The following is an 18,225-nucleotide window of genomic DNA, read 5'->3' on the forward strand; positions in this document are numbered from 1 at the left end:
CCCCTTTACTAGCTCTGACTTTGCTGATAGCTACTTTATTGAGGAAACATGTACTTACTATGACATGTGGTTGTCCTAGCAAAAAAATAAAATAATAATAATGATAATAAATAATAAATATAATTTAAAAAAAGATACATTTTTTATAAAAAGATTAAATTATTATTATTTTTTTTAAATTGGGTTGTCCTAGCTAGCTATAAATGCACTAAATGAATGCACTAACTCTAAGTTGCTCTGGATAAGCTGTCTGCTAAATACTAAAATGTTAATGTCAAATATAAAAAGCTAATGATTTGGGGGAAATTCGAAACAGTTATTCCTAATATTATACAAATTGGTTATTACATTAATCAAAACACTTGCATGGCTGATGAAAATATCACATAAACACATGTAATGTTCAGTTGAAAGGGTGTTATTTGTCAGTAGAAATCTTGAAGCCGTCCTATGGCCATTATTACATTTAAAAATATATGTTGTATTGATACACACAATGGAAAGGTGCAGTGAAATGTATTGTTTTACAGGGTCAGCCATAGTAGTACGTCACCCCTGGAGCAAATCAGGGCTAAGAGCTTTGCTCAAGGGCACATCGACATGTTTTTCACCTTGTCGGGTCGAGTATTCAAACCAGCGACCATTCGGTTACTGGCATAAAGCTCTGACTGCTAAGCTACCTGATGCCTAAGACATTGATGGGGATAGGAAGTGAATTATCCTGTCACTCCTGTGGAACCCCCCCCGGAGGCCTGAGAAACACAGGTCAAGCGTAGGTGTCCTGTCCATCTGACACCAAGCGAAGAGGTAAACACTAGTGCAACACTCATTTACCTCACCCCTAGAGAGTTAGGAAAACAAGCATTAGCTATGTGGTCCAGTTGATATTTTACATTGGATTGAATTAGTAGCAACACCATGTAGTTACTTTGTGCAGAAGACATTCATTTTGTTATGTATAACATAAGCCTACAGTAAAGATATACATGAGATCATAATGAATGAGGAGTTATGAATGAAATTATGTAATATAATCAAAATTATTTTCATTCTTTTTAAAGTAATATAGGCTAAAGGAAATGATTAGATTTGGTAAGGGACATTTATTTTGAGACTGATCATATATTGATTTAGTTGACTCAAGCAACATGAAAAAAAAGCATGTTACAGGGTCATTGAAGGGTCATCGCAGGGTCAGGGTGCAAACTGTACACAGCACTGTCAAGTGTGACATACCATGAGCCATAAGAAAGTTTGACAGGCATCTCTCATGACTTGAGTGTATCCACTGTATGAATAGCTTTAGAGCAGGTGTAAGAACACTAACAGGATAGCACTTATAACATGTCCTGTCGGTGACAGTCAACCCGTCTCAGGTGACACTGTCCCATTGAGTGCCATTAGGTGTCAACAGGGTCAAAGGTAAAAACACATGTAGGTGAGCATGTCAAACGACAACAACATTTAATTGTTTTCATGTTCTGTTCAGTTTTTGAACAGAACAACACATTGGCGTGATTTACAGAGAAGAGCAATGCTTAATGCAGAAAAATAACATTGTGTACAAAAATACAACTTCACTGTACAAAGCAAACACTGCACTTACAAAGCAAAGTAATGGAAAAGTTGGCGGAACCAAATCTTCCATAGGCAGGATGGCACTTTGAACAGAGACAGAAATCCAATACAGTAATCTTCTATCGTTGAATTGTACTTAGAAAACATGCAGGAATGCATTTCAGTTGAAAACTTGTATCTATTCATGTACTGTTTGGGTGTCATTCATGTGTAACAGATTTGAAGAATTTCAGATAGTGTATGGATCTGATCTGAGTATGGCCTTTCGTTCTGTTTATCTTTGGTAGTATATTATATTGCGGTATGGGTCAGTGGTTTTGGTGTAAACTGGAGGAATGATGTCAATATAATAAAAAGTCACTATAGATTTCTGAAATTAAGAATACAAAATACTGTTCAGGTTAACAATATTAGGCCCTTCTTATGGTTAGTCTTACTTATATGCACATCATGTGCAAGACCAAATAGCCTCTGCAGATATCTAGAGGGAGAATGCAGAGCTTCTTCTTGTCTCGGAATAACCCAGTCATGCAAATTGATTAGACTGATTCTCATGATTGATTCTTCAATTCCAGCTCAGGTACGTCAATAGTCATTTCACATTTGGACTTGAGTTCTAATTGGTTAATGTATGCATGTATGAGTGATGTATTGTAAACATGCTCAATGGCAAACAGCTGAAAAAGACTGAACAAATCAATAACCCAAGGAGGTCAAAACCTGCTGTGGAGTCTTGACTGTGATAATTGTACTACGTGGTGTACTCAATTCTATTCTTTGAAAGGTTTTCCTATAATAATAGTTAAGTGTATAAACCTTTGAGCAATATTATATCTTAAAAATACCTGAGTACCTGCCCTTGAAAAACAGGACTCCCTGACCACAAAAGGTTGATTTCAGGTTGATATGATTTCATATAGCGTGACAGAAAGGCAGTACTTAAACCCTGACAAAGTGTTTTACTTCCAAAAGGACCAACGGGGTACAATTCCACATTCAAAAATTGATCTTGGTTATCCATGCGACTCAAGATGTGCACAGCACAATTAGAAGAAATTGTCTGGATATCCCGTGCAATATAGAATATAAAAGTGTGTATGTCATGTGACATGTGCATGCATTTGTTACCAATGAATATTCCTTAATTGGTCTATGAGCCTTAATGGAAATAGTTTCTATGATCCAGCTGCAAGACATTTGAGCAATAACCCGTCAAACATGTTTTGCGGGAAACCTAACAGAGCCTTTGAGATTCTTAAATTCCTTCTCTGATAAAGTCAACATTGAAGAGATAGTCAGTGCCCGAAGAAATGCGAAGCAAATAACCTGAAACTTTACCTTAGACCAAATGCTTATAGTATATGTTAACTCAATGTCATCACTGTCCTTATGCACCCTGAAAGATATGTTCACCTCATAAACAGTAATCCAATGTCCATCATGCATTGGGGTGTTCAAATGCAAACACATTCAAAACATTGATGCAGCATAAATCAATACCTTATCATACAAATGATTTTCAATGATTGACAGAAATGTGTCGCTTCCTTCAAAGGACTTGATCCGCATGGCACGTTGCACAAGACCACTTTAAAAATGACATTTAGAAAAAAAACATGCCATTGTAACAGTATAAAGTTGAAATCTGGAAAGGTAAACAACTGTTCCAGAGGGACAATACCACTGTGTTGGCATTGTGGAGTGGCACCGCATCACGAACCAAAGCCTCTGTCCTTGTAGTTTCTCACTCTAAATAAGTAAGGGGGGCACTGACATTTCCATGGCAGAAGTAGCATGCACAGCTACAGTAGGCTAATGAATGGAGCTAGGCTAACAAATTGGAATCCTAGCATCATAACCTAGAAACCCAAATGGAGCTAGGCTAACAAATTAGCATTCTGGCATCAAACCTAGCGACCTCCATGGGTAAGACGGCTTGATTCTCTGGAGAAGAGGCCGAAGGCTAAGTCTCTCTCTCTCAGTCTTTGCTCTCGCTGCATGTTCGTCGGATCACAGAGGAGAAGAAGCTGTTGCCTTGTGGGGGACCCATCAACATCGGGGCCTGGTTCTTATGCACTATTTCAATCTGGTGTGGACAGAGAGGGAGAGAAACAGGACAGAGTTACATGGTGGTATGCTATGGTTGGGTGAATGCTTTCATAACATGGAGCACATGGACCCACTGAACATCCCTGTACACTGAACAGCGAGGGAGGTCATGGCCTGTGTAATAATGTAATCATGCCATTCCAATAAGCGACCACAGAGAAAAGCTTGATGCTTGAATTCTATGAGTATTGGACGCTATTAATATTTCAGAAGAAGAAAAAGTGAAACTACCACAGATCAATGAAATGGTAAATATCAACCATCAAGGTATGCCCTGACCTGGACGTAGCTCATTATACTATAGCCCTCGCAGTACAAACAAGAATAATGAGCAAGGTGAACAGTATCACCAGCATAAAAGAAACCCTTCTACTTCAAAGAGAAGCATGCCATTCATCGTTCATGAACTCTAACACTGTAGTGGTCGCTATTGTGCGTGGGCTTGATGTGCAAATCATATTCAACATGACTGAACTGAATGTTACTGGAGTATCATTTAATTGACACATTAACCTTTCCATGAGAATTGAGGTAAAAAAAAAAGGTTCAGCACAAAATAAGGACTTGAAAGAGAAGCTGGCCGTGTTTGAAAGCTTAAAGGACTATAAGAGTTTGTATTTTATGGTAAAGAAATTGATACTAATTTTCAAATAGATTAATTAAAGGGGCAATCTGCAAAGCACAACAAAGGGGCGACCCTACCACTGTTTTGGTAAATAGCTGAGGGATGGGTCTGGAGAATGTAACCAAACAAAGCTGTCAATACTGGGACTGACCATCCATTAGATCAAAATGATAGTTTTAACCATGTTTTAAAGCTACACAGTCAGTGTTTGTTCCCAATTGAATGGTTTACAAACAATGGAGTAAAACAAACGTATATTTTGGGTTCTGATGGTGTACAACAGTTAAACTAAGATAATTAAGGAATTTATAAGTTATAGTCGTCAATAATCAATGGTTATATATACTTTAAAAAAAATGTATGGCCCTTTAAAGGTGATGCCAGTGTACAATAGCGATGTAGTAATACAAGTTATAAGTGCAAATGAATGGGGTTAATTATCTTATGTATGCAAGACATGATTTGCATAACTGTTGTTGCTAATAATTAGTTGGATAACATCCCATTTGAATGAACTTTTAACAGGTTGACCGATTCAAAATTCAGCATCGAGACATCTGTAACTCACCATGGAAATCACCCAACACACAATTATGTGTTGTCAGAGCCTGACTTTGATTTGTGGAGTTTTGCCAACAGACACAAGTGCACTTCTAAACTACTTGTTTTGTCATGCACTAGATTCTCCCATAATGACTGAAAGATCTGTATGTAAATTCTGGCTCCACTTCATCTGTGATGCTGTCAGAGGAGTCACATTGTAATTAAAAGCAAACACTGGTTTAATCAGCACAAATTGAGCCATTTCATTTTGAAAAGTGAACAAAATGTCTAACAAAACAAACACTCCTACTTGTGCAGGGGAGTAGTTTGAGGGACCAGGTGAATACATTCAAACAAAGGTCTGTGTTATTACATATCAGTTAGGATAAATTACAAATATTTAAAACAATGCAACTTCACTCTCAAGAACTTCTGCCGGGGTACTTTAAAGCATTAATATCTTATGTGGGAACATAGAGACAATTAGAACTGCATTAGAAATGCATTAATACCAGAACATTGACATGACTTACAGTACAGGGAGTCTGCATCCAGGGCTCTCCATCAATCTGCATGGGGAGGGCTTTGGTGGTCCTGACAACGACAAACAAAAATCCATCTTAAAACATTATTCTTGACTTCTGTTATGTCTTCCATCTAGATTGTTTCGATGTTGTTAACAGTGTTCAAAAAGGCAGAATGTTGACTGGATGGGATTAAAGAAGGTGACTGTGGTCAGACAGTGATCAGTGGTTGTGGTCAAGGGGTACTGACCTGATGGTGACCGAGGAGCACTGGGCCAGGCGTCTTCCTGCGCTCCTCAGGCCGATGTGGATCTGTCCCATCGCCATGGCTCCCTCCAGACCCACCACCTCCAACAGCTGGTCTGACGGGTCTACAGACACAGAGACGCAATTACACATAGAACTCAGACCATCTCTCCACCATCCTGTCGAGCTGAGCAGTTTGAATTGATCCTAAATCAAGCCATTGGGTAACTCTGGAATCCGTGCATCTTGAGTAAGAAGAAGAAGAAGGAGAAGGAGAAGGAGAAGGAGAAGGAGGAGAAGAAAGATGGTGAGAACAGGAGGGATAAAAGAGGCAAAAAGGAAGCGTGCTTCATTTTCAAGGTGCACAGTTTGTCTTCCGCTCTCTGAAGCCTGAATATTCACTGTTGAAAGGGGAAAAAAGCAACAAGAACAACAACCAGCAGCCATAAACAAAACACCTATTAATTAGATTGCGCCGGCAATGCAAAGCAATCTTGTCTTCCTATAATTATTAATTTATTTTCTGTTTTGAAGTTATGAGCATTGATTTTGCCCCTGCTGGAAGCCCAGTGTCGCGCTGAGCCCATCTGTTTCAGCGGGCCTGTTACTCCTCCTACTCTCAGACTACTCACCCCTCCGCAAATTAAACCCTGTTGGGAGTGCAGAGAGACACTAATTGAAACTAAGACCCATTTTAGGGACTTGGTGGGTATGGTAGAACAAACTAGCATGCTGTCATTGATCGTGCTACTGTATGGTGCTGTTGCTAATGCTAGGTTGCTGCTGCTAAGGCCAGGCTGATGTTCAGGGCTTCTAAGATGTTTGAGTGATGCCTTAGATACAGTATATAAATCAACCATATTTGCATTTCTATTGATGTTACTGTTGAGGGGTAGTGTCCAGCTGTCACTATAACAACAGGCTGGGTGGGCACCCTCTGTGTTAAATTGTGAATGGAGAGCTTGCCCTGCCATGAGAGCTAAAAAGAGAGTTTGTGTGCGTTCGCACGTGCATGCTTGTGTGAGAATACATGTGTGTATGTGTGTGTTTATGCCTGCATACCTGTGTGTGTGTGTGTGTGTTTATGCCTGCATACCTGTGTGTGTGTGTGTGTGTGTGTGTGTGTGTGTGTGTGTGTGTGTGTGTGTGTGTGTGTGTGTGTGTGTGTGTGTGTGTGTATGACTCCATGCCTATGTGTGTGTGTACACAACGTGCTAGCCCCCTGTCACTGGGCCCTCCCTCCCAGCATGCCTTCTCACGTTAGCGCTGCTGGCTCACACAGCCCCTGGCTGACACGTATGATGGACAGCGTCACCACGGCGATGGATAAACGTGTAGTGATTCCTAGTTGCCCGGAGCTACACACAGGTCATATAGTATACCCCAGAGTGCTTACTGTGGGCAAGGCCAGGAGCGTGCTCTGCTCTCAGCAACCAAGGTCAGGGTAGGGAGATCGTCAATGGACATAAGGCTTCATGATTTTGCCTATGTTTGAAAATAGCAAATGATTGGTATATGATTAGTCTAAACAGTGGTGGTTGTATTAGTATTTTCATGAGGCTACTTCAGTTGTTTAAGTATAAGCCGTTGGGGGAGGGGTGCGGGACTAAACTAACATTTGGAATTCTTTTTAGATGGCCATACCATGGATCATGTAGCTATTTGATTTAGAATTTAATCCCCCCAAAATAAAATAAAATAATTTGAGAAAATATTGAATATGGCCTTTACTACTATAGTCCATAGAAATGCATTGAATAACACATTCATGAACTTGCTAAATTCTATTTTTTTGTGGCACAAAACTACCTCCATATTTCCATTAGTTTGTACTTCAGATGAGTCCCGTGACACTTGTGGAGGTCGTAGAGCAAAATGGAGAACATCGCGTTGATGAGACTCTCACTTTTCCATAGTGGGGTCATATTAGTTTTGTAGGCCAAACTGTTCGGGACACTACATATGTTTTCTTGAGAAGACCGATTTTCGGGATGTCCCATGGTCTGACAAACACTGCTGTAGCTCTGCCACCTTCCAAGGCCGACATAGGCGGATGAGGTGGATTGAGACACAACCATGCAAAAAAAGTGATAGCTTTAGCTTAAACTGACGGATTTTGATGGGGATTTTATGATTATGTTACTTAGATTGAGGCAAAGGTGAGTCAATAGACACTTAAGGATGAATGAATGCCTGTATAATACTATCTGACTGTTACAACCAGTGCAGTGCCCGTTTAATAATAGTGATGGATGCGTAACTATAGCCTGGTCTGTAGTCTATAGTCATGGAAGAAAGAACAGACTCCAGTTTTCCCTGATTTGAAAAGGGTGAGCTCAGAGGCATTGGTTGCACGTGTCAGATGAGAGAGACCGACTAAAGATTCATTTTTCTTTCTTCTTTTCAAGTGATTTTTTTTAAAAAGGGCAACACTAGTTACACCAGCACTTCCGGACAGGTTTCTCTAACTCAGAGCCATGTAAATATATGGCTCTGCTCTCACTTATCTGCCTACTACATTCTGGTCAAGTGTTATTGGTTGAGAGTTGGTCATAGCGGAGAGGTTTTGGAACATATCATCAAGCTTTGTACTCTGAGAGAAGACCGTCATCCACTCATCATGCAGTGTTTAAAGGGGTAAAGGTGGAGGGTGAAGTGGAAACATAGATCTTGCAAAAATAAAAACGTTGTTAGTGTTGAGCGATTAGTGATTTTTGAGGTCGGTTCAGTTTCGGTTCAATTACAAAAAAATTATTGGTTTAGATGTTTTTTTTTCTCACATTAAATGCATTATGAAATAATGACATTAAAATGATTTTAGAGCTTTTTAATGGAAATTCCAAAGCCAAAAATAGTGAACATTCAATCGCCAAAACATTGAAAATATTCCATTGTCTCTGTCAGGTCCACACTGGGTAGACATCAATAGAAACATAGAAATGTACTATGAAATAATACAATATTTCAGTTGTGTATATTACTTAATTTTTACTTGATTGCTTTATTATTTTTCATTCCTTAAAATCATCATCTCATCTCTGCTCTGGCAGTAGAAGCCATAATGTACTGTCTGTAGTCATCCTATTTAGCTAGGCTACCCTGCATAAGTATGCTGCAGAGCTGTCTGAAGAAATCATTTTACTAGTTCTTCAAAGTAGATAAGGCATACTTTCACAAACTGTCTCTATCTCTATCACTCGTAGTAGTGTTGTGTACATTCCATTCTCATGTGGTTCATGTGGTCTCTGTGTATCTAAGCTAATGTAGCAGGCATAAAAGTGTATCCATCTCTGTCTGAGCCAGAAAGAACAGGCGCAATAGATTATGGTCATTGTAGTTAATTGCCACGTTTCTGCACTGAACTAGGTTAAATATTTGCTTAATGAAAACTACAACTCCCTTCAGCGTCCAACATAGTTCTTGACTTGATTTCTCTCATGAATAATTTGATTTAGCTTTCAGAAAACTTCACATGGGCTCACAAAAAAACAGAACTAAATGGAATTCAAGTAATTGAACTGAAGTTCGGTCAATTAGTTGTTTAATAACTGGAGGGGAAATGATTTTGGTTAATTGCTTAGCACTACAACCAGTCCTTGTAGATAAATGGAAAATACAGTCATACAAATAATACAAATTTAGTTTTACACTCATAGTGGTTTCAAAACAATCTGTTTTAAAAGAGGGGACCGAATAAAGACCAAATCGTTCCTGATTGCACATCAACATCACTTGATGTTACAGATGTTACAGTGGCTTACACACACAGCCAAGTACTATATTAGGCAGCCCACGCCTCATAATCGAGTTGTCACAGTGCACGATTAGTCCCAGCATCCTTGTCATTGTCAAATACCTGTCCAGGGCAGTCTCTACTCCACTGACAACATGCAGAGTGACAGAGAGGGAGTGGGTGAACGACGTTGAGACCACCTTTAGAATCTCCATGGTACATGTCTCAGGGCATCAGTCCCCCCCCCCCATTACTACTCCCCTCTGTCCCCATTCTAAATAATTCACCCATAGCCATTCCCTTCCACCTGAGGGGCTTGTCTCCTGGCGTCAACAGCGGGATGACTTAACAGCTCCAGAAAGGTCAGTCGTTTTTTCCCCCCAGTTTGATCCGCACTTCGCACTCTGTGCTCTGGGTACGTGTACAGCCCCCAGTCCCCACGACCCCCAACCCCACCACAGCCCCCCAGGCTAATGCACTCGGTGTTTATGGGCCCCTCTAATACTCCATTCTCTGATCTGACAAGTTGGGCCTCTCATCTTGAGCACACCTTCAGCAAGGGCAACCAGCAACCAGCACTCACTCACTGGCCACTAAGTGCCTTTTCAGGTTCAGGCTGAGGGTTAGGATCAAACAAAAAAAATCCTTTGCACCAAATCAAATGATTTTTGGGTGAATTAATGGAAGGGAGGGACTACTGTAGTGTATTGATGGGGTGGGAATTGATCATCTCCGACCACCACTACCATCTTAACCCATCTTGCCAAAGCTGTCATTTCTAAGGCTATGTCCATTGCCTTTCTCCCAGTCTATAAGAGTAGAACTCAGTGAAATGGATGATGTCCTAGGTTATTAGAAAGAACATGCATGATCCAAATGGGTGCATTCATCAGTGCTTGACTCGTATTGACTGAAATTAAAGAGCAGGGGGAATCTCCTCGATACTCCACTGTTGGCGAAGCACACAGGCAGATAATGGATTTGGTACTTTGATTTTAACTGAGGAGGATACATCCCAGAATATGTAGTCAATGGGTTGCCTATTATACAGTGCAGTGTACATCGCAGTGGTACTAATTCATGAAAACATCCTTGGTATGATTGCACATTTGACAATGAAAAATGGTCACATACCCAGTCTTGTGTGATTTGACTTTCACTATGCACTGTATGAATCTGATTTGGTTGATCTATGATCTAATCAAGCCTGGACATAATACACCAGCAAAATACTACCACATTCTACAGATGTAGAATCTTAATTTGATCACTCTTTTGTTGCTGAGAATCTTCCTGCGATGCAGCAAAGGCAGATTAGTTTAGTGATTTACATAAATTCACTGAAAACCCGCACTAAAACACGGTTGTATTGACAGCATAGCACTTTTCATGTGGCCGACTTTTGTCCAGCTAATAGCCTAACCACCAATCAAGCAACATTATGGACTAAACGTTTAAATCCTGTAAAATACTGTACACCTGATACAAACACCTTGATCACAGCTACAGCATCATCTGGACATGTGTGTAACAAAAGTTTAACACTCACCATTTCTGTCAAGCGGTCTACACATACAATTTGATGATATGTTTAATGAATCCAAAGCACGCACCTCACAGAACTCACTGCAACTGTCTCTGCAATGTAATGCTGCATAGCAAATGCAGCGTTCCTTTGGAAATGAATGTACTTATGGTGTACCAAAACGCGATAACGCTGTCGCTGTGATCAAGGTGTAAGTAGTAGCCCTAGTCCACTGTGATTTGCACTTCCCTCATTATGCTGCTCCATGTGAGGACAACCCTCTACACTGTATTGCCTAAGAAGGCGATAAATGTGTTGACAGTAACTTAACCAGTGACTAAGGTGATCATCCACAAACTGGACATGAGTAGACAGTTTACCAGTTTACTGGCTGACCTTAACTCCTCCTAAACAATAATCTGTGTTAATTCAAAGATTCTCCTTGATGGGCTTCCCATCTGACATATTTATGTATTCAGTGCCCATAAAGGCAGCAGAATTCACACTGAGATCCCTCAGTCTGCTCCTATTAGGCCTGGTTGTCCACTTCTACCTACACAAGCCATTACCAGTCAAGTGACAGTGCGAAACAGTGACATTAAACCGCACCCCTTCATCCCAAACCAAATCTAAGTACTGTGATTCAACTTGTCATTGGTGAAATATTCATACCAGCGCCAGGGGAAACTTTGTCCCAAAGTTTGTCTCTGATCTGTCTAATGTGAGCTTGGACAAGGTCTTGCCTCTTAGTGTCACAGGTTATTAGGAGAAAGGCTATTCTATGCTAACCAATCTATACACAAAATGGCAGCCGATCAGACATTGAGTTGTAGCATTTCAAGCCTGTTATCCTGTGTATGTTTGGTTGTACTACTGATCTGTAAGAGGCATACCTGAATATGAGCAAGCCTTTGACATTTTAAAAGACCTTAAAGGACCTATGTAAAATACCCCCAAGTAAAATAAATGTGACAATGTGAACAATGTTTCCTCAAAGTTGGAATTGCAATGAATACATTTCAAATTCACCAGCATCCATCATTACGATAGCTACCTTGGACAGCAAATTGAAGCTCTTTGGGGTCCAGCACTGTTGTCCTCTTATCCTGGGTCTTCTTCCCTCCCCGGCGGTTGCTCCGCCTTTTCCTGCTCTCACCCCACAGGTTGGAGCCGCCATGCATGCTGGGAATGTTTAAAATGGCGATGCCTTCCAAAGAGATACTGTCTAGGTCCAGAGTGATGCCATCGCACTTTACAAAGGACAAGGGTCAGGAAAGAAAGCGAGAGAGAGAGAGAGGGAAAATGGAGGGAGCAAGAGAGAGAGGGATTACATCATATCAATAATCAAAGTGTTCCTCTTGAAACATTTGTGTAGCAATAAAATAACGTTAAGTAGATCATGCTAATTATGCTTCTCAGTGAGGTGTTATCAAAACTTTACCACGCTCATCTGACAGCGTTCATTGCTGAGTGATGATCAACAGTTTATGTCGAAGCCATTTGATCTTTGACAAGCTGGAAATGTCCACCAGAAGGGGACCTGCCACCAGCCATGACTCCTAACAACCTTATACAAGTACGGCATCCATATTAGGAATACCCTCAGTTGCCAGCTGTATAATAACAGGCCACTTCTCTGTCCTCTCTCTCAGTGGAGTTTAAATACATGGCCTGTATTCCACAACGAACCTGCTCCCCTTCACTACCATACTAAGTAGCCATCCACGGCTAATTAATGAAGACCTCTGCCACCGCTGATGGCTCTGAGGAGGGGGAGATGGATCAGATAGACACCACCTTCATTATCCCTCAATATCACACACAGCAGGGCCGTGCCGGGATAATTACCTGTGTGTTGGGCTGAGTATCCGTTAGGGGAGTGGGAGGGGGAGAGGGGAGGCCTCCCTCCCTCCTCAACACTTCCAGACTGAAATTGGTACAAATGGAAGGCTATTTGTGGATCAGGAGGTGGCTGGTGCTCAGTGTCTTAAAATGGTGTGCACTAGATTAGAGGCATTATTCTTTCTCCCAGGGAGATTGGACCTAGGTGTTTTACTTTTTGCTTCTTGTTCTCACTGCATTGTGTCTGCTTTCAAAAGACTTCATTTTGCATGTTGACAGTAGGTGTTGTTGTTGCAGAGAACAGTACAAGTGAGAGTAGTTTATGTTGAATTATTGCTTATTCATTACACAGTAGTGCAATTAAAAGGTGACAAGTCATAGCATTAAATGGCATAAAAATACTTAGTCCCAATCTCCCAAAATTGAAAGCAGGCAGTTGTATTTACCTCAACCTCCAGAAAGTCGTGGAGCTTCTTACATGTGGCCGAGAAGGTCTCAGAAGTGCCAAACTCAAAGTACCACAGCTTATTCTTTGTTCTGAAAAACAAGACAACAAGAAGTGTAAGGGGACTAGGAGGAAACAAAAATCTATCTCTCCCCACATCAAAATCTACTGCCATACAGTCAGTAATACAAAAAGTGGATGAAGTGATTTCCCTCTCTCTCCTCGCAATTTCTCACTTTTAGTTAGTCTGGGTTTTATGGAATAGCTCTCTGTCTATAATAGCTTTGATTCATGTACAGTTTGTCAGAAATGTATTTATTTCAGACTTTTCAGAATTGACTTGGAAGTATTCTCCACCATTGTTTATCAACCCAAAAAAAATCTAATAATAAAAAAAGTTTTATTGTCACATACACAGGAGAGGTGCAGTGAAATGTGTTGTTTTACAGGGTCTGCCATAGTAGTACGGCGCCCATGGAGCAAATTAGGGTTAAGTGCCTTGCTCAAGGGCACATCGACAGATTTTTCACCTTGTTGCCTTGGGTATTCAAATCAACAACCTTTCGGTTACTGGCCCAGCACTCTAACCGCTAGGCTACCTGCTGCCTTATAACCCGCTACCGCGAATACCATCCACTATATTTTGAGAATTTCAAATACATTTAATATTGGATTTAAAACATATTCACAAAATCCAATCTCCAAAAACATACAACGTCATTCATTAATCCTAATGTCTCACACACGTAGAAGCCCAAAGACTAACGTAAAGCCGATTAACCACTAGAGTATGTGGGGTGGGTACCTAGCATTAAAACACAGCAAGGGGTGAGAGAGGGTAATCTAACTGGACCTTCAATTAACTGAGGACTGGGGTGCTGCTCCCCTGGTTCATAGGGACACATCCCAGAGCTAAGCCTGATGATCAATGACCCTGACAGTTAGAGTCACCATCTGTCTTTATAACAGTGTGATACTCTGTATAGAGCCTGTATGCTTTTACTTTACTGAGCCCGGCTTGTATTTATTATAAGCGTCTCAGAGCAGGAGTGCAGATCTAGGATCTGGTCCCCACTGTCCATTCATTACAAATTAAAAGGTCAAACTGATCCTAGACCAACACTCCTACTCTGAGATGCTTTATGAATACTGTCCCAGACGTTAATCTGAAGATTGATGCAGAATGTAGGCTACACCTTAAGACAGAGCAAGCTGTAAAACCAAGCAAATAGAAACTCTGAAATACTCCACGTGGACCGCTGAGTGAGAATGGATAACTGTAGGCCTAATACCCAAAGGGAAATGATCATACAGAACAGAGAACAAAAATCTCTATGAAGAAAGGATTTCTTATAGACTCTCCAGGCTTAAAAGGCCTACAAGGTGAATCAATATTACTAAACGCTCTGGTAACCACAGTTTGGCCAGCAAAGATTACTTGTCTCAACTTATGCACTCTGCCCATAGAGTTCGTGAGCCTTGAAAGATTCATAATAACTCACAGCTCATCCCCCTTTGAGCAAGAATTAAGTGGGGAAAGAAGATATCTATCAACATGTGTTAAGAAAGATGTTCAAACCTCCTTAGCCTGGCAAAAACAGATGGAGCAGTCTTTGAATGAGGAATATTAGCTACTCTTTGTAGATTCTGTACTGTACATGTAGTACACATTGGAGTTCAGTTTAATAAGTGAATTTATTGAGGCATTAATCAACCTCAGGAGGCTGAAGGAATTTGGCTTGTCATCTAAAAACCTCACAATTTTTGGGGGGCAAGTCGGTTAGGACATCTACTTTGCACATGACACAAGTAATATTTCCAAAAATTGTTTACAGACAGATCACTTCACTTATAATTCAATGTATCGCAATTCCAGTGGGTCAGAAGTTTACATCACTAAGTTGACTGTGCCTTTAAACACCTAGGACAATTCCAGAAAACTATGTCATGGCTTTAGAAGCTTGTGATAGGCTAATTGACATCATTTGAGTCAATTGGAGGTGTACCTGTGGAGGCCTACCTTCAAACTCAGTGCCTCTTTGCTTGACATCATGGGAAAATCAAAAGAAATCAGCCAAGACCTCAGAAAAACAATTGAGGACCTCCACAAGTCTGGTTCATCCTTGGGAGCAATTTCCAAACGCCTGAAGGTACCATGTTCATCTGTACAAACAATAGTACGCAAGTATAAACACCATGGGACCACGCAGCCGTCATACCGCTCAGGAAGGAGACACATTCTGTCTCCTAGAGATTAACGTACTTTGGTGCGAAAAGTGCAAATCAATCCTAGAACAACAGCAAAGGACCTTGTGAAGATGCTGGAGGAAACAGGAACAAAAGTATCTTTATCCACAGTAAAATAATTCCTATGTCAACATAACCTGAAAGGCCGCTCAGCAAGGAAGAAGCCACTGCTCCAAAACCTCCATAAAAAGCCAGACTACGGTTTGCAACTGCACATGGCGACAAAGGTTGTACTTTTTGGAGAAATGTCCTCTGGTCTGATGAAACAAAAATAGAACTGTTTGGCCATAATGACCATCGTTATGTTTGGAGGAAAAAGGGGGAAGCTTGCAAGCCGAAGAACACCATCCCAACCGTGAAGCAGAGTGGTGGCAGCATCATGTTGTGGGGGTGCTTTGCTGCAGGAGGGACTGGTGCACTTCACAAAATAGATGGCATCATGAGGTAGGAAAATTATGTGGATATATTGAAGCAACATCTCAAGACATCAGTCAGGAAGTTAAAGCTTGGTCGCAAATGGGTCTTCCAAATGGACAATGACCTCAAGCATACTTCCAAAGTTGTGTCAAAATGGCTTAAGTACAACAAAGTCAAGGTATTGGAGTGGCCGTCACAAAGCCCTGACCTCAATCCTATAGAATATTTGTGGGCAGAACTGAAAAAGTGTGCGCAAGCAAGGAGGCCTACAAACCTGACTCAGTTACACCAGCTCTGTCAGGAGGAATGGGCCAAAATTCACCCAATTTATTGTGGGAAGCATGTGGAAGGCTACCCGAAATGTTTGACCCAAGTTAACCAATTTAAAGGCAATGCTACCAAATACTAATTGAGTGTACGTAAACGTCTGACCCACTGGGAATGTGATGAAAGAAATAAAAGCAGAAATAAATCATTCTCTCTACTATTATTCTGACATTTCACATTCTTAAAATAAAGAGGTGATCCTAACAGACCTGAGACAGGGAAGTTTTACTAGGTTTAAATGTCAGGAATTGTGAAAAACTGAGTTTAAATGTATTTGGCTAAGGTGTATGTAATTTTCCGACTTCAACTGTATATATTCTTATTCCATTCCATTCCTTATTCCATTAGGTAGTTGTTGTGGAATTGTTAGATATTGCTTGTTAGATATTGCTTCACTGTCGGAACTAGAAGCACAAGCATTTCGCAACAGTCGCAATAACATCTACTAACCATGTGTATGTGACCAATAACATCTGATTTAATTTGATGGTGGACTGAATGCTGCTCTAACATTCATAGCATCACATCCCATCCATATAGAGAAGGTTTATGAGCACCAATGTCTCTTTCCTGCTAAACGCTTGACTTTCTTTAGAGATTTCTTTGAAGCACAACTCACAGCCATTGGTTAATTTAGCCAGAGACCCCAACAGATGATTTATCATCATGGGGGCTTTCGCGAGAGAGAGAAAAACAACCTTACTTCAGTGCTGACATGCAGAACTGAATGCAATAAAAAATGGCCTTGTTTTCGCTGGAATCAAACCCTTACTAGCGGGATGTATTAGTGTAAGCAGAGTAACAATCACTAAATTATTGATTTCCTCATTAGGAGTTTTGTCAGGACCATTTAGCCGCTTTATAAATTAGCTTTCATTAGCCACTTGCAGGATAGCCCGGCTCGATGTTGATTTATAATGTGCAAGATGGTCAATAGGTGCGGGAAGAGAGGAGTAAGGAGAGAAAAGGAGAGCAAAAGAGAGAGCGAGAGAGAGAGAGAGAGAGAGAGAGAGACAGTGGGGGGAGACATGGGGCATGCTGAGAGGGCCTACTACACAATAACACATCTAGTATCTCTCAAACAGGACTTCCAACAGCTGCCCTGGGCTCCATGTGCAAACCTCACCATAAATCTGTGTGCTTAGCAGATCTGGGTTAAAATATTCTCTGAAATCATTTGAAATACTCAATTTGTGCTTGATTGAACTTGCCTGTTGCAATGTACTAATAGAAAAGTCCCAAAAGTGCCCCCCCGACCTAGGCTAAAGCAAATGCGCAATGTAGGCTACTTCAAATACTATTTGAACCCAGGTCTGGTTCCCTCTCATGAGAAACTTGTCTATGGCAGCCGAGAACGAAAACACACTCCTGTTGTAGACAAAACACAAATACAGACGTGAGCATAATTTGCAAGAAAACAAATGCGGTGGCCTATTCACGAGTCTATTCAAAAACAAAGCAACTTGTGGTGTGACTGAAACTAAACGATGTGCAGTCTTTACACCTGCAGTGAGCTGTTGGACAAATAATTTTTTTGTTTGTTTGTTTTTGTTATTTTCAAGAGGCCTCTCGCACATCTGAAGCACTGCGACCTTTAAGACACAGGGGAACTACCCAGGTCTCCAAGCAGCTGTATTATTTGGTTGCCAGGCGGAAAGTTTCTCTCTGTTCACATGAGAGGCAAACTCAAGAGGCTATTATTCTCCTCTGACGTACACTACCTTTTTGTACAGTGCACCACATATCATCACAGTAATAGGCTTAATACAGCATGTCTAAACACATAACATACAGTACACACAGCACATACAGTACAATATAACCAAAACCAAACACAGCACTTTCTAGAGAGTCTCAAGTTGACTTTGTAGTAGTTCAAAATGGGAATAGACAGCTGACATCTGAATGTCCTGTTGTCATTTATTTAACTAGGCAAGTCAGTTAAGAACAAATTCTTATTTTCAATGACAGCCTAGGAACAGTGGGTTAACTGCCTTATTCAGGTGCAGAACAACAGATTTTTACCTTGTCAGCTCGGGGATTCGATCTTGCAACCTTTCGGTT

At 40.8% G+C, this 18,225-nt stretch overlaps 1 protein-coding gene across 4 annotated transcripts in view; it reads right to left on the reverse strand.

Annotated features, from left to right (window-relative positions):
* Positions 1 to 1,435: 1,435 nt before the first annotated feature.
* The window catches only part of LOC106582257 (diacylglycerol kinase beta), a 66,378-nt gene continuing 49,588 nt past the window's right edge, over positions 1,436 to 18,225 (reverse strand). For all 4 annotated transcript variants that reach the window (XM_014165166.2, XM_014165174.2, XM_014165150.2 and 1 more), the window contains 5 exons: positions 13,172 to 13,262; positions 11,938 to 12,133; positions 5,630 to 5,750; positions 5,389 to 5,449; positions 1,436 to 3,664 (listed from right to left, as the gene is read on the reverse strand). In XM_014165166.2, the coding sequence (XP_014020641.1) occupies positions 3,557 to 3,664; positions 5,389 to 5,449; positions 5,630 to 5,750; positions 11,938 to 12,133; positions 13,172 to 13,262 (577 nt within the window). In that variant the 3' untranslated portion in view covers positions 1,436 to 3,556. The remainder of the gene's footprint in view (positions 3,665 to 5,388; positions 5,450 to 5,629; positions 5,751 to 11,937; positions 12,134 to 13,171; positions 13,263 to 18,225) is intronic.

This window comes from Salmo salar, chromosome ssa02, assembly GCF_905237065.1.
Source record: "Salmo salar chromosome ssa02, Ssal_v3.1, whole genome shotgun sequence".
In the NCBI taxonomy this organism is placed as follows: domain Eukaryota; kingdom Metazoa; phylum Chordata; class Actinopteri; order Salmoniformes; family Salmonidae; genus Salmo; species Salmo salar.